Source organism: Mixophyes fleayi, chromosome 3 (assembly GCF_038048845.1).
Source record: "Mixophyes fleayi isolate aMixFle1 chromosome 3, aMixFle1.hap1, whole genome shotgun sequence".
NCBI lineage: Eukaryota > Metazoa > Chordata > Amphibia > Anura > Limnodynastidae > Mixophyes > Mixophyes fleayi.
Genome location: NC_134404.1, coordinates 308,577,627 through 308,593,766, shown reverse-complemented (window position 1 = coordinate 308,593,766; position 16,140 = coordinate 308,577,627). Strand labels below are relative to the sequence as shown.

General features: G+C 40.5%; 1 protein-coding gene across 4 annotated transcripts in view; it reads right to left on the bottom strand.

The window, feature by feature from the left end:
• The window catches only part of TASP1 (taspase 1), a 121,510-nt gene that overhangs the window by 16,329 nt on the left and 89,041 nt on the right, over positions 1 to 16,140 (bottom strand). For 3 of the 4 annotated variants that reach the window (XM_075203953.1, XM_075203952.1, XM_075203955.1), the window contains one exon: positions 12,726 to 12,836. The exons of the other annotated variant lie outside the window; for it this stretch is intronic. In XM_075203953.1, the coding sequence (XP_075060054.1) occupies positions 12,726 to 12,836 (111 nt within the window). The remainder of the gene's footprint in view (positions 1 to 12,725; positions 12,837 to 16,140) is intronic. 4 annotated transcript variants of the gene reach the window in all.

The window sequence follows — 16,140 nt, the reverse complement described above, 5'->3', positions numbered from 1 at the left end:
AATATTGTGTTCTAAATTTATGCTAATATTCTACACTATATTATTTGCACATAAATATCAAAGCATTTTGTACTATATGAGATTTTCAATTGATGACCAATTAATTTACCTTATTATCTGCACAATTAGTAAAACTCACTTATTTTAAATTAAAAACCAAAGCCAATTTTTTTTGGGGAACAAAATGTAGACAGGAATCAAGACTACATATAAACCAAGCCCTCAAATGATGTGGACGTTCAAGAGAGAGCAACATTTTAAGGACTCAGAGACAAGTAAGTGTGGTCAAGACGTTGGGCATACTGTGCAATTAATGTAACATGGCTTCTAAAAGATATTTCTCCAATGCATACACAATTTTCTTGTTTGTCCTAAACTTAGTAAATTGTTATTTTTACACAAAGTTTGGAACAAATATTTAGATTCGTGCATCAGCTCCCAGTCGATGGAACTCCCTACTCCACAGAATGTCTCAACCTTTAAAATCATTTAATAGTCCCCGAAGGCTCTCTTCTACAAAGAGGCCTATCCCTCTCTCCCGTACTATTTTTACACCGACGCTCCCTAACTATCGGCTCCTACCTTCCCCATGCACATCTAACATTTTCATTCCCTTTCATGCTATTTATCAAGTGTTGCCCCCCTCCCCCCAACTCCTAAGCTCATTTGGGTAGGGTCATCTTTAACTTCTGTTTTATCCCAAATAAGAAATGGGTTTGAAATTTGATACCCTTGAAGCTCTAGAAATGTTGGCCGCTTATAAAGGATAATTTTATATGGGAAAATACACTGCCTACTGTAAAAAGGGAATAAGAAATCTTTCAGAGTTCTGTGACATGTACAACAGCGTTTATGGGCTCACAGAAATCCTCTGTGACTTCTTACATTAAATCATATATACATATTATTTACAATGTATACGATTCTATAGGTAGCATATAATCATCTTTTATGATTAGCTATGTTAAGATATTTATCACTGGGACCTGAAGTGAATGATCAATACATTTTGAAGTTCTCCAGTTAATACGAGTAAACCTCTGGAAGGATAAGTATTTTTCTGCTTTAAATTTCTGCAGTATTCATCATCATCATCATCATCATTTATTTATATGGCGCCACTAATTTCGCAGCACTGTACAGAGAACTCATTCACATCAGTCCCTGGCCCATTGGGGCTTACAGTCTAAATTCCCTAATATAGACACACACTCACACACAGACATAGACAGACAGGCAGGGAGAGACTAGGGTCAATTTTGATAGCAGCCAATTAACCAGTATGTTTTTGGAGTGTGGGAGGAAACCGGAGCACCCGGAGGAAACCCACGCAAACACAGGGAGAACATACAAACTCCACACAGATATGGCGATGGTCGGGAATCGAACTCATGACCCCAGTGCTGTGAGGCAGAAGTGCTAACCACTAGGCCACTGTGCTGCCCATGCTATTGTCCGTGCTGTGGTTCGTTCCCATATAAAGAAGGGTTCCCTTCACAGCTGATTTTCCTTTGGTTATTGATACTGGAGAGTTTGAAATACCACAGATCCATGCTTCAGTCGGTGGCATAAATTCTATTTCCCATTTGAGAGGGTTGTGAAATAATTGTTTCATTCATGAGACACGTCAAAGTCATCACTGCTTATCTATGTAAAATGATGCTGCTATTTGACAGGTTATTTATGATATATTGTGATTTCTATGAATTGTAATTGATCAATGACTGAGGCTATCAACTCAAAAGCAGATCTGTACAGCGTGATTATTGGTTATAATTCATCATCATCATCATCATCTATTTATTTATTTATATACCGCAGCGATGTACAGAGAACTCATTCCCATCAGTCCCTGCCCCAATGGAGCTTACAATCTGAATCCCCTAACACACACACACAGACACAGACACAGACACAGACAGAGAGACTAAGGTCAATTTAATAGCAGCCAATTAACCTACCTGTATGGTTTTGGAGTGTGGGAAGAAACCCAGGAAAAAACACGGGGAGAACATACAAACTCCACACAGATAAGGTTATTCAATATATTAATAAATTTATAATTATTTTATCTTGTATACAGCGCTCTCATTTTCTGTTTTTAACTATGTTAAGAGTTATGTTAGAGACTGACAAAGATAAAAGGCATTTTCTCAGTTGATTATCAGTATGCACACCACTCATGTACTGAATTTCCATAAAAAGTATGCAGCTGTGTAGATAATAATTACAAAAATACTGAACAATGTTAATTGTTAGACTAAAATACAAATTTATTTCAGAAAAACTGCAGCTGTGAATTCAAAATGGCACAACTGACAAGAAGTTAATCCAAAAGATTCTTTTACACGTCTTTGGATTCCATATGTATATGGAAAACACAGGATAATATATGTACAGTAAATTCTGAAAAAAAAAGAGCAAGCAACTGCCAACTACGGTTCATTTCATCATCTTCACAGTCTTTATTGCTTTACGTAAAAAAAAAAACCATTGCTAATCTTTATTACTGCAAACAAACAAACAAACAAAAAAAAGGAAGCCCAATGGTGAAATATCTTTGCACATAAATGACTATATATACACCGATCAGCCACAACATTAAAACCACTGACAAGTGAAGTGAATAACATTAATCATCATGTTACAATGCCATCTGTCAAGGGGTGGGATATAGGTAGCAAGTGAACAGTCAGTTCTTGAAGTTGATAATTGGAAGCAGGAAGTTGATAATTGGAAGCAGGAAAAATGTACAACCATAAGGAACTAAGCGATTTGGACAAGGTCCAACTTGTGATGGCTAGAACGATTGGGTCAGAGCATCTCCAAAACGGCAGGTCTTGTCAGATGTTCCTAGTATGCAACGGTTAATACCTACCAAAAGTGGACCAAGGAAGGGCAACCGGTGAACTGGCAACAGGGTCATGGGCACCCAAAGATCACTGATGCGCGTGGGAAGCAAAGGCTAGCCCGTCTCGCACAATCCCAAAGGAGACTTACTCTAGCACAAATTGCTGAAAAAGTTAATGCTGGCTATAACAGAGAGGTGTCAGAACACACAGTGCATTGCAGACTGCTGCGTAGCTGCAGACCTGTCAGAGTGCCCATGCTGACCCCTGTCCACCACCAAAAGTGCCTACAATGGGCACGCGAGTGCCAGAACTAGACCATGGAGCAATGGTAAAAGGTGGCTTTGTTTGATGAATGTCGTTTTCTTTTACATAATGTGGACGGCCGAAAGTGTGTGTGTCATTTACGTGGGCTAGATGTGGCACCGGGATTCACTATGGGAAGAAGGCAAGCCGGCAGAGAAAGTGTGATGCTCTGGGCAATGCTCTGCTTGGAAACCATGGCATTCATGTGGATGTTACTTTGACACGTACCATCTACCTAAACATTGTTGCAGACCAAGCACACCCCTTCATGGTAACGGTATTCTCTGATGGCAGATATATAGATGGATATAGATATATATATATATATATATATATATATATATATATATATATATATATATATATATATATATATCTGTATGTATGTATGTATTAATATATATATATATATATATATATATATATATATATATATATATATATATATATATCTATATCTATATATATATATATATATCTATATATATATCTATTAATATATATATATATATATATATATATATATATATATCTCTATTAATATATATCTATATATCTATATATCTATATATATATAGATAGATATAGATACACACACACATATATGGAACAAAATGCATTCTCTACACTGCCACCATACCACAGAATACTGCCACCCAAACTCTATAGTAAAAGAAGCACTTTATTGCTGCCATAATATACACACACTATACTCTTACACCTTCAATATTACATGGTACATTGTCACAGTTTCATGTTACAATGATAAACACACTCCACAAGCACCCCACCAACAATTCTATGCTACTATGTGTGACCTCCCAGCCCCTCCTAGTCAGTGCTATGTCAAAGTATTGCCACTCCAGGGATTCTTAACCTTTTTATGACCAGGACCCAAATGACTGTGAATCATTTCAAGGCCAACAGATAATAATGTACTTCCTTCCCAATGTACATTGAAATACTTTAATGATGTCTAATAATTAAACATTATTGTGAGCAATATAATGAATAGGACAGGGACTAGTACACAATATTAACACAATTTATAACTACTTGGTAATAAACAGGCATGAAAAGAAAAGACCATATTGAATGATATACAAAATCATGATTTGAGAAATGATCCACATGTTCTAGGTTAGTAAGAAGTGCATTGCAGAGTTTAGTATGAGATTTGTGAAGTGTATAGGAAAATGCATCAATTCTAAGTATGTTTTATAAACTATAATGTTATATCAGTGATGCTCAACCCTATTTTTAACTAGGACCAAAAATAGTGCGCCATCGTTGTGGGACCCCAAAAGAAGTAAACACAAAGAACTGTATATCTGACACACAGTGAACCAAAAATATCAAAAGGTTGTGTACCTATGTTTTTTAGGCAACAAATGGTTCCTGTGGGTGTTCTACGTGAACCTCTGATCTACTCTATGCTGTTGGGTACCCTGCTCCTTCCACTATCTAACTCTCAGTCTGTGGCATCCCGTTTGCCCCCATTTTTCTATTTGCATCTTGACACTGCCCCTTGTCATATGTAGCCCTTTCCTCACTTACAAAATCACATGAATGGACAGGTCACTGCCTCCCAAACAATCAGCACACTTATTATGCGCTGCATAGAACATTCAAATTATATCCAACGTAATTGTCTTCTTAGAGAAATTGTAAGTTTAGTTTTTTTCCCGTTATTTTGAGTCTTCCATTATTTTTACGAGTTTACATGAGTAAAACCAATGTTAATCACCATAACAATGACATATTTAATTGGATAATACCTCAATATTACCCAAAAAAATCGTAAAATTCATAAAACATGTTTCTTTTCTCTAACACAGTGTTTCCCAAACCCAGTCCTCAGGTACCCCTAATAGTGCAGGTTTTCCAGGTGACAAGTGAAATAATTATAGTACCTGTGCTATACCCCAGTCCTCAGGGACCTTTGACAGTGCATATTTTACATAAATCTCTGCTGGAGCACAGGTGTATTCATTACTGATTGACACATTTTGAAAGATCCATAAGTGGTATAATAATTTCACTTGTGACCTGGAAAACCTGCACTGTTAGGGATACCTGAGGACTGGGCTTGGGAAATACTGTAATATACTATCAAGCACAAATGAAAAATCCTTATTTGGGCAGATCTGGGGCAGTCGGACTAATGTGTCTTAATGTTCCACTTCAGAATGTTGACAGGTATGTATCAACAGTGTTAGAGTATAAATACATTTGGATGAAGTTAAATCTATTTCAACTTCTACCACTGGATTTGGTGTCCGTCTTATATTTACCCATGAATCGTGATGGGTATGATGCCCCAGAAGAGCAGCAGTGCTTCCATCCAGTGTCATGAGATCAAAGACATTGGAGAGACATGGGCAGCACGGTGGCGTAGTGGTTAGCACATCTGCCTTACAGCACTGGGGTCATGAGTTCAATTCCCGAGCATGGCCTTATCTGTGAGGAGTTTGTATGTTCTCCCCGTGTTTGCATGGGTTTCCTCCGGGTGCTCCGGTTTCCTCCCACACTCCAAAAACATACTGGTAGGTTAATTGGCTGCTAACAAATCGACACTAGTCTGTGTGTGTGTGTGCGCTACGGAATTTAGACTGTAAGCTCCAATGGGGCAGGGACTGATGTGAATGAGATCTCTGTACAGCGCCGTGAAATTAGTGGCGCTATATAAATAAATGGTGATGATGATGATGATGATGAATTACACATATATAATTCTTTGCCGTGTCCATTAAACTTTTCAATTCTAAATTCTACTAAGCATGACCATTGAGGCCTGTATAAAACCACTGTCTGTTCTCTGAATAAGCAAATAAACAATTAACTTTCTTTTTCGCTCTCCTTCTACATTCCTGTTGTCTATATTTTGTATAAATGTATACGGAAAACTTCAGAATCCCCTTGTATATAAACTGTAAAAATGCACATATACTACCAGATACAGCTTTTAGTATCCAAACATCAATATAGTTCTAGAAAAGCAAAACATATGACCCAAAAATGCAGTCCAGAATCCTGCGGTGAGAAGATTTATCAACATTTTATAAACAATATTTTATCTGCTCAATATTTGTCCAAGTTTTTCTAAATGCGTTAAAAACACAAATATTTATGGCAACCTCTGCAATCCATAAACGTTGGCTACGTTTTAAAAGAACCCATCAGTAACACATCTCCATTTGTATTATTTAGATTTTTGGATAATGCTTGTGTATATATAACATCTTTTCTATTTGTCGTTATTTCACTGTTCGATTATCCACTCAACAGATCGCGGTCCAGGGCATTAACATTTAACAAATGTGTTTTTCGCAAATCTAATTATGCCATGTCTTTTATTTTTAGTTCTGAAGCATGGTTGGCTGTACACTGATTAAAAAAAAACCAAAACTACATCTGCCATTGGTTTGTCCATCACCTGCAGATTAGAAAGATCCAAGTGCCTAAGCCAGGCACTGCCTTCTTGGAAGAATTCCCAAACCTTTTATAGAGTCTGAAAGATGCGCTCGAAATAGGATGGAAGGAATGGACTGAAATAGCCAAAATCAGTCACCTCCAAGTACACAACAAGATGGTATTTTGTATGAGAATGTGATATAGTCCAGCCCAGTCCTCATTTCTCTGGAGCCAAACCAAGAACAATTTCAACTGGATCTTCTTGTGTGCTTCTAAATTAATAACAATTGTTTTACATCTGCAGTGCAACAAAGACTCTCCAAGTATTTTCAGTTCCTAACTGCAAATTTCCTGTACTGTATTCATTTACAATAGCTTTTAAGTTGAAATGAACTCTTAATAAGTATGTTTATAGCGCATTATCCTTTCCGCTAATATTGTGTGCCTCACGCAAATAAGAGAATATATTTCCCATTTGATGTGGAAACTTGTTAGGATTTGTTTTTTTTACTACATACAAACTAAGAACAGACACTGAAAGCTTTAATTTAAGAGTAAAAATAACAGGATACATTGCATAGTGGTATCTCTACAGTGAACTATGAGGATATTAGAAGTTACAGAAGAGTTCTGTGACAATATAAAAAGGTGAGGATATAGGACAAGCCCTTGATACAGAGATCTGAGATGATTTCCAACATCCATAACTGTTACAGTAGGTGTGCATTATTCCTTTTAATACACACAAGTTTCCAAATGTGCACTGAAGTGATGTCAATAAGCAATGACATCAGAGCTTACTATTTATACAGATATTATTTGCAGAGTTTATACATATATCAACATCATACAGCTGTTATCTTCTATATTTTCTGTTCTAAAAAGTTCCTGGAATATATACATATCTCTAAATGTTCTTAGCAAGTATTTTAGTTTAAATATCGATATCGCTATCTATGCTAATTATCAACAAAACAGTCATGAAAGTGAGCTTACAGAAATATTGTATTATAGGTTCCAACTTAATAAAAATGTTTCTGTAAGAAATGGCCTCAAGTGAACTTAACATTTACCAATTTTACATGTGTACAATTTAACTGCCTCTTTTACCTTCTCTAATCCCGCTTTAAGAGAAACAAGGTCATCTCTAGCTCAATCATTAATACTGAGCCACCTGGGTTAAAGGGGAGATAGAGAGAGAGGGAGATAGAGAGAGATGGGGAGAGAGAAGATGGGGAGAGGGAGAGAGAGAGGGAGAGAGAGAGGGAGAGAGAGAGGGAGAGAGAGAGGGAGAGAGAGAGGGAGAGAGAGAGGGAGAGAGAGGGGGAGAGAGAGGGGGAGAGAGAGGGGGGGGAGAGAGGGGGGGAGAGAGGGGGGGAGAGAGGGGGGGAGAGAGGGGGGGAGAGAGGGGGGGAGAGAGGGGGGAGAGAGGGGGGGAGAGAGGGGGGGAGAGAGGGGGGGAGAGGGAGAAAGAGGGAGAGGGAGAGAGAGGGAGAGGGAGAGAGAGGGAGAGGGAGAGAGGGGGAGAGGGAGAGAGAGGGAGAGGGAGAGAGAGGGAGAGGGAGAGAGAGGGAGAGGGAGAGAGAGGGAGAGGGAGAGAGAGGGAGAGGGAGAGAGAGGGAGAGGGAGAGAGAGGGAGAGGGAGAGAGAGGGAGAGGGAGGGAGAGGGAGGGAGAGGGAGGGAGAGGGAGGGAGAGGAGGGAGAGGGAGGGAGAGGGAGGGAGAGGGAGGGAGAGGGAGAGAGAGGAGAGGGAGAGGGAGAGGGAGAGGGGGAGGGAGGAGAGGGAGAGGGAGAGAGGGAGAGAGAGGGAGAGAGAGGGAGAGAGAGGGAGAGAGAGGGAGAGAGAGGGAGAGAGAGGGGAGAGGGAGGGAGAGGGAGGGAGAGGGAGAGGGAGGGAGAGGGAGAGGGAGGGAGAGGGAGAGGGAGGGGAGAGAGAGGGGGAGGGGGAGGGGAGGGGGGAGAGGGAGAGGGGGAGAGGGAGAGGGGGGAGGGGGAGAGGGGGAGGGGGAGGGGGAGAGGGGGAGGGGGAGAGGGAGAGGGAGAGGGGGAGAGGGAGAGGGAGAGAGGGAGAGGGAGAGGGAGAGGGAGAGGGAGAGGGGGAGAGGGAGAGGGAGAGGGAGAGGGAGAGGGAGAGAGGGAGGGGGAGAGGGAGAGGGAGAGGGAGAGGGAGAGGGAGAGGGAGAGGGAGGGGGAGAGGGAGAGGGAGAGGGAGGGGGAGAGGGAGAGGGAGGGGGAGGGGGAGAGGGAGGGAGAGAGAGAGAGAGAGAGAGAGAGAGAGAGGGAGAGAGAGAGAGAGAGGGAGAGAGAGAGGGAGAGAGGGAGGGGGGAGAGAGAGAGGGAGAGAGAGAGGGAGAGAGGGAGGGGGAAAGGGAGGGGGAGAGAGGAGGAGAGGGAGGGGAGGGGAGGGGGGTGGGTGAGGGGGGAGAGGGAGAGGGGGGAGAGGGAGGGGAGAGGGAGGGGGAGAGGGAGGGGGAGAGGGAGGGAGGGGGAGAGGGAGGGGGAGAGGGAGGGGGAGAGGGAGAGGGGGAGAGGGAGAGGGGAGAGGGAGAGGGGGAGAGGGAGAGGGGGAGAGGGAGAGGGAGAGGGGGAGAGGGAGAGGGGGGAGAGAGAGGGGGGGAGAGAGTGGGAGAAAGGGAGAGAGAGAGAGGGAGAGAGGGAGAGGGAGAAAGGGAGAGAGAGAGAGGGAGAGAGGGGGGAGAGAGAGAAAGGGGGAGAGAGAGAGAGAAAGGGGGAGAGAGAGAGGGGGAGAGGGGGAGAGGGACAGAGAGACATAGAGAGAGGGCAAGGCAGAGGAAGAGGGAAAGGAGAGGAGAGTAAGATCTGGTTTGTGAGCAATCACAACTAATACACCTTCAAGGTTTCTCCTCATTTTTCATTAACATTCATCTTTTCAGTAGCTCTTGATAATCTTTCAACCACGATTAACAACATCCCCAATAATAATCCAAACCAATTTCAACTGGATTATTACCAGGCATATGGGTAGTTTTAAAGAAAACACGAGCGGAAATATCAGATCAATTGCCTAATATTACTGCCGACTATTGGAGCATGTAGCCAGCTGTAGGTTCAGTGGTTCTTTGACTTATCCCTGGATTCTTGGGACACAGACAGTCTGGTATTGTGACACATCCAGTCTGACCACATCATCAGGAACCACTGGATAAAGATGATGGTATTTCTGATATAGCCTTTCTTAAGAAAACCCAAGATTAATATTATAGTTTTGTACTCACAAGAGGTTATACCTCCACTCACAGTGAAAGGTGGGGAATATAGATTAAAGGACTTTATAATTGTGGTCTATTGCTAACTATGAGGGAGGCTTTGTCTACACTCTTTGGATGCTGGATGGACCCTGAATTTAACTTCTTCTATTTTTGGTCTGTCTAGCGGTCCAGATAGTACAGACAATGTGTCACGAGTCACACATCACAGGTGGAGGACCACAGCTGGTCCACGGAGTGCTTTGTTCAGGACATATACGAGCCAGAAACAAACTTTCCATCTCACAAAGAGCATGCTGACAACAGCAGGTACCAAATATTACATGTAATTTCCAGAAAAGGAATGTGCACCATATGCCCCATCTATTATTGTGTCAGCCATAATTTGAGTAAAACTGTAACATATATGATGGAATTTCCATACGGAGAATATTCAGAATCCATGTGCTCTTTTTCTACACAACTGCACAAGATGTGTAACTTGTACAAAAGCCATGATGCTGGTTTAATTAACTGTTTAAATACACTTATGTAAATCTTAGTTTGGACTGTAAATAGTTGGCGTCTGCTCACTGTCAGTGAGAACTGTCCAATTCAATTTTGATTTCTTTCGCAAACTAAATACACTTGTTTTATCCTGCTTATTCCTCAGGGGGGAGAATTGGGTAACTGGAAACCACTTCACCAGTCAGATTTATGCATGACACATCAAATGCTTGTTTTGCTATTTTTGTATAGATAAAATTACCCTTTATGCCCAGGACACTATCCAGAGCTAAGCTATAAACAAATTTCTTAGCAAGCTGGAAGAATTTCTTTTTTTATCTGGCAGGCATATGTGAAAAAAAATGAGCTCTTCGGAATATATTCACAAATCCTTCACTTCATAAGTCACGTTTATTTATTTGCTTAATATTAGGATTGGTAAAGTCTTTGGGCTTACAACTACACCTAGTATGAAGACCTGCATTAAGAAAATCTCCACAATATAGTTTGTATAATGAAACCACTGTGAAATACAGTGCATACTTTTTTTTTTCCTATAGAAGCAGTTGCAAAAAAATATTTTAAAAACTAATATACAGAATTTTTGATTTGAACTTTGATTATCTATTAAAATGTGCAGTTTTAATGGTCACTATTGTTAAAAGTTTGAAACTACTTTATAACATGTAAAGTAGTGTTTCATAGTTGTTGACCGTTGACATCCCACCATTCCCCTTACATGCAGCTTGGATCTCCATCATGGGGCCTGAGAGGTACTTAAGTACAGGTGACAGCTACATATAAGTTCTGTGCTGAGGAGCTTTAGGAGCCATGAATGAAAACCCCAGGACTAGATGCACTGGTAAAAATGTCAGCCAGCTCAACACTGGATGGCTGAGGCAGCTGTCCATTCAGAAGCCAGTGTCATTTACCACTTCTCCTGAAGCTACTGTATCACTGGTGCAGCTATCTAGCAGAGGCTTCCAATACTGAAGAGGGGTCCAAGTACTATTACTGGAGACAGCTAAGGCGAGACTTTTCAGAAAGATCACCATCATCAATGTTTATTTGTAAAGTGTACATCAAATCATACAAAATACAATCGCACAAAAATAGAACAATTACAAATGTGGCTGATGAAGGAGGTGCAGACGTGAGACAAAAGGTAGAGAGGGCCCATGTTTGTAAGAGCTTACAGTCTATAGGTAGAGAGCAATTCTGAGACATAGGACTGGAGCTGGTAGAACATGTGGAGGATGCTGTATCAGATGGGGATAGGATAGGCTATAATGAAGAGGTGAGATGTGAGAGAGCGCTTGAAAGATTGAAGGGTTGGGGAGAGATTGGTTAGGCAGGGGTAGGGAGTTCCATAAGTGAGGTGGCAACACAGGAGAAATAGTGGAGGTGGGATTGAGTTGGTTACCAGAGAGAATGAGAGGTGTAGGTCAGAGGCAGAGATGTATGAAAGGAGGACATGGTGAGATGCATGAATTGAATTATGGAGGGATATGCCGAGTGGAGCAGCAGATGCAGAGCAGCAAGAGAAGGATCAGTCTTGTTGTGGCATTCAGGACAAAATGTAGAGGGGAAATGACGGAAAGGCCAGATAGTAGTAGGTTGCAATTGTCCCAAGCGGTAGACAATGAGAGAGTGGATAATGATATTTGTAGCATATTCTCCTCCTCGGTCTGTTACGAAGGAGAAAACAGCACAGGGGTCTGTGGGATGAGTGGAGTTTAGTTGAGGACAAAGTCAAGGATAACACAAAGGCAGAACAGGGCCGATTGTAATATTGTCAACCATGACTGGAGGAGGGTTTGTAACACTAGAAATGGAAGGAGGTGATGAGCTTGATTTTGGACATATTGAGCTATAGGTAGCAATGTGGCATCCAGGTGGAGAAGGCAGAGAGGCAGTTGGACAAACGAGATGAGAAAAGGGGAGGAAAGGAGTTATTTGTGTCATCAGCATAGTGGTGGTAGAAGAGAAGAGGGAATAGCAGAGGACCAAAAACAGAGCTTTGAGGTACCCAACAGATAGAGGGAATGGAGAAGACGATGTATCAGTAGTAGTCACTGAAGGAACGCTTAGAAAGGTAGGAGGTGAACTAGGAGCAAACAGTGCTGTGAAGACCAAGGGAGTGCAGTGTGTCAGGGAGAAGGTGGTCGATTGCTTCAAAAGTGGCAGAAAGGTCAAAGAGGATAAGCAGGGAGAAGTGACCTGAGCCATGACTAGATCATTGGTCACTTTAGTGAGATGGATGATCATCACATTTCATTTCTAAGGATTTACAGTGTTATTAACTCATGAACAGTGTAAATCCCTAGTGACGATCAATTTATAAAGGTACACTGGATTGGATAAGCAGGATCAAAATATTTGATCTGTGAACAAAGCAGTGCAAGTACCATTAAAGCATACATTTTGTGAAAATAATCTTACCAATAAATTTGTTTTGCATAGACTCTAACAAAGCTTGATGTGCATCTTCAGCCTGCAATGCGAGAGAACATTCCCTGGCCAGAATGGTCCTTACAAGGTGCTCTCCACAGCCTACAAATACAGAAAGAGAGATACATAAAACACACACTGCTGGCAGCTTGCACACATATAATTTGATTGCCCCTGCAGTTTCTAGAATCCTAACATGTATTATTAGCTGCTATAAATGCACATTTGGAAAACGGAAAACAAGTGCTTGTATAGAAAAAGTATATGGTATCAGTGATGTATATTGATCACAATACATAAAAACCTGCCATGACAAGATTTTTTACAATAGATATGTGTTTATTTAGGATGTAAGCTCTCATGAGCTTGTCCCTCCTGTCTCTCTACCAATTCTTCTGCTCCATCTTCAATGTGCAAGCTATGTTTGGAGCTTTGAAGTCCTGGCATTTTTTGTTCTGTATATTTGTACCCTGTATGGTCCACTGTGTTCGTTTTGTACAGCGTTGCAGAAACCTTGTGATGCCCTATAAAGAATAATAATAATAATAATAATAATAATTTATGCATGCAATCTAGTGGTAGGCCATACATGTGAACTAGTACCAGGCTGACACTAGAAGCTGCGCAAGCAATTTTCCAGGACACATTGATAGCCGAAAGCACGATACCAATGGCAGTGACAAATTCACAGGGTACGTTTTAATTTAAGAATTTTTATTTGATTAAGTTGATTTTGTAATTGCTGTACAGCAGTTCTTCACCAAAGTGTTTTTGAAGCAGAATGCCTTGGTGTGCACTAATCCATAGGGAATGTATCCTAATTTAGTGGATTACAAAACATAGTAAAGACTCATTGGGGTGAACTGAACAAGCCATAAAAATGCTAAATAATTAAAAGTATTCTACCTGTAATTAAAACATTTTCAGGTGGATGTGTGGGCCCAAACACCCCAACACAACTTTAGTTGCTGTCAGCAGAAGACACATAAAGATCCTTCAATTTCCTTACATGTAAAGGTGAAATCTGATATTATATAAACAAAGAGGTAGAAAAAAAACCAACACCACGAAATCCCACCACCTGTTGGTGAAGAAAATCAGTGGAGGAGCGTACTGCCCCAAACAGACACACAACACATATACTTTAAATGATAAACACAATCTCACAATTGTGATCATACAAACCACTCATATTTTATAGACATGCTCTACACCAAGAGTTTAATAAAGCATATAGACCATAGAATTGCAGCTATCTGTATTTCTAGCCGATAGAATATACAAGGCTCTTACGGAAAGAAACTCGTGTCTCATTCTATAGTTTTCCACTGGTTCATTATTTAGGAAAGATGGAAACAATTAAGGTACAAGCTGCCAAATACAGGAGCTGAATGGAAAGATATAATCTGCAGTTTTGAAATACACAATGCAAGTGACGATATACATGGACAAAATCCATCATATCTAAATATGGAATACATCAATTATATTGTGCATAAACACAACCTGCGCACCAGTCGCTGTGTATTATCTGCTAAATGTTCATCTTTTCTACAGTGCACTCATCCTGTATTTTATACCTAATATTTACAATGTCTGCATATTATATCGAAGCCTATAAAAGATCAAATTCTGAAAAAAAGGACAATCTGTCAGGAAGAACCAAAGTTGTCTTCTGTATAGTGTTCAATACCAAAGATGGCAATCCTGCTCACGGGATTGAGTCAGATAGACTGACAGCATACTACCAGCTACTAACCTATCCTGAATCCCTATCTCATCTCCACTTAGGTCTAGTTGGATCCACATTGCACATCTCACTCAATCATTGCTTCAATGGCTGTGTTATGCCACAATCATAAGGATTTTGCTGTTGACTCTGACCATTGTTGGTAGGTTCAAAAGATTACTATACAACACAGTGGTGGGGAAAAACCATATCATTCAAAAAAGAAACAGGAATTCTAGATTTACTACAGCAAAATATTTGAATGTGCACATTATTTAATATTACACATGGAAAAACAAATATATGCCAGATGTTACAGCCCACAGAGCTGACCTGCTGGGCAGTATAGACAATTGTTCAAAGACTGCAGAAAGGTACTGGTTACTGATTACTCCTTTTGAGGGACAAGCACAGAAAACAAAACTAAACAAAACACTTTTCAATGGCGGTCCCCAGGGTTCCCCCGAAATACTGTGTTCTCTTCTGTGCTTCCATTAATATACCACTCTGAGGAATGAATCACTAACAAAATACCTGTGTGCAGCCTTTGATCAATTTATTCATTCTTTGGGAGAACCTGTTCTTGACTAGCACAAGACACGAATAGAGTTTTGGAGTCTTCTGCTGTAGCCCACCCATTTTAAGTTTCGAGAGCCTTCTCTACCTACTATTGTTGAAATGGATGGTTATTTAAATTACCTGTTCGCTTGAACCAGTCTGCCTGACCTCTCTGATTTACAGAACTGCCTCTAACTGAATGTTTTTTGATTTGCCCCCCATACTCTGTAAATTCTAGAGACTGTAGTGTGTGAAAATCCCAGGAGATCAGCAGTTTCTCAGATACTGACACCTACAATCATTCCACTATCACAGTCCCTTACGATCACACTTCTTCCCCATTCTGGTGTTTGGTTTGAACAACAACTGAACCTCTAGACCATGTATGAATGCTTGGCTGATTAGATATTTGCATTAACATGCAGGTGTACAGGTGCACCTAATAAAGTGACCATTGAGTGCACGTTCTTTATAAATGGTGCTTTATAAATTAAGGATAATAATACATTTATAATCTGCACTCTCATGAATATTTGCCTTCATTGTATGTAGGTGACAGGCAAAAGAAGAGGGAGAAAAAGCAGTAAAGTCAGACAATGAGTAGAACCAGAAGAGGCTTTAGTAATAGGAAAAAAAAAAAAAGTTTATTTCGCTATACAGATCTCTAGTTACGTTACATCTGAAGTGCTGTGTTCAGTTCTGGAGATCAAAGAAGGATATTCAATTAGAGAGTATGATACTTCAAAGACAGGCTACAAAGATGGAGCATTATGTTGAAAAAAAGAATATACACTAAAACACCTTAATAATATTTAAAACTTAGAAGATAAAATAACTATCAAATATATTAAGGTACTTGAAGTGCAGCAATAGAACATAATCTACAGAAATAGAAGTGATAGAGCATGAAGACACGTACTGAAGACTGAAGGGAGTAAACTAATGCCAGGAAACACTTATATGAGGAAAAGGTAGTGAATGTGTAGAACAATCTTATAGAATCCAAGGCTGGGCACACATGGGCTGGTCCTGCTGCTCCGGATGAGCTCATCTCAGTCCAATATGGACATACATGTAGCTGAAATGGACAAATCTGGCTTTTTGGTGTTAGGGCCAAAT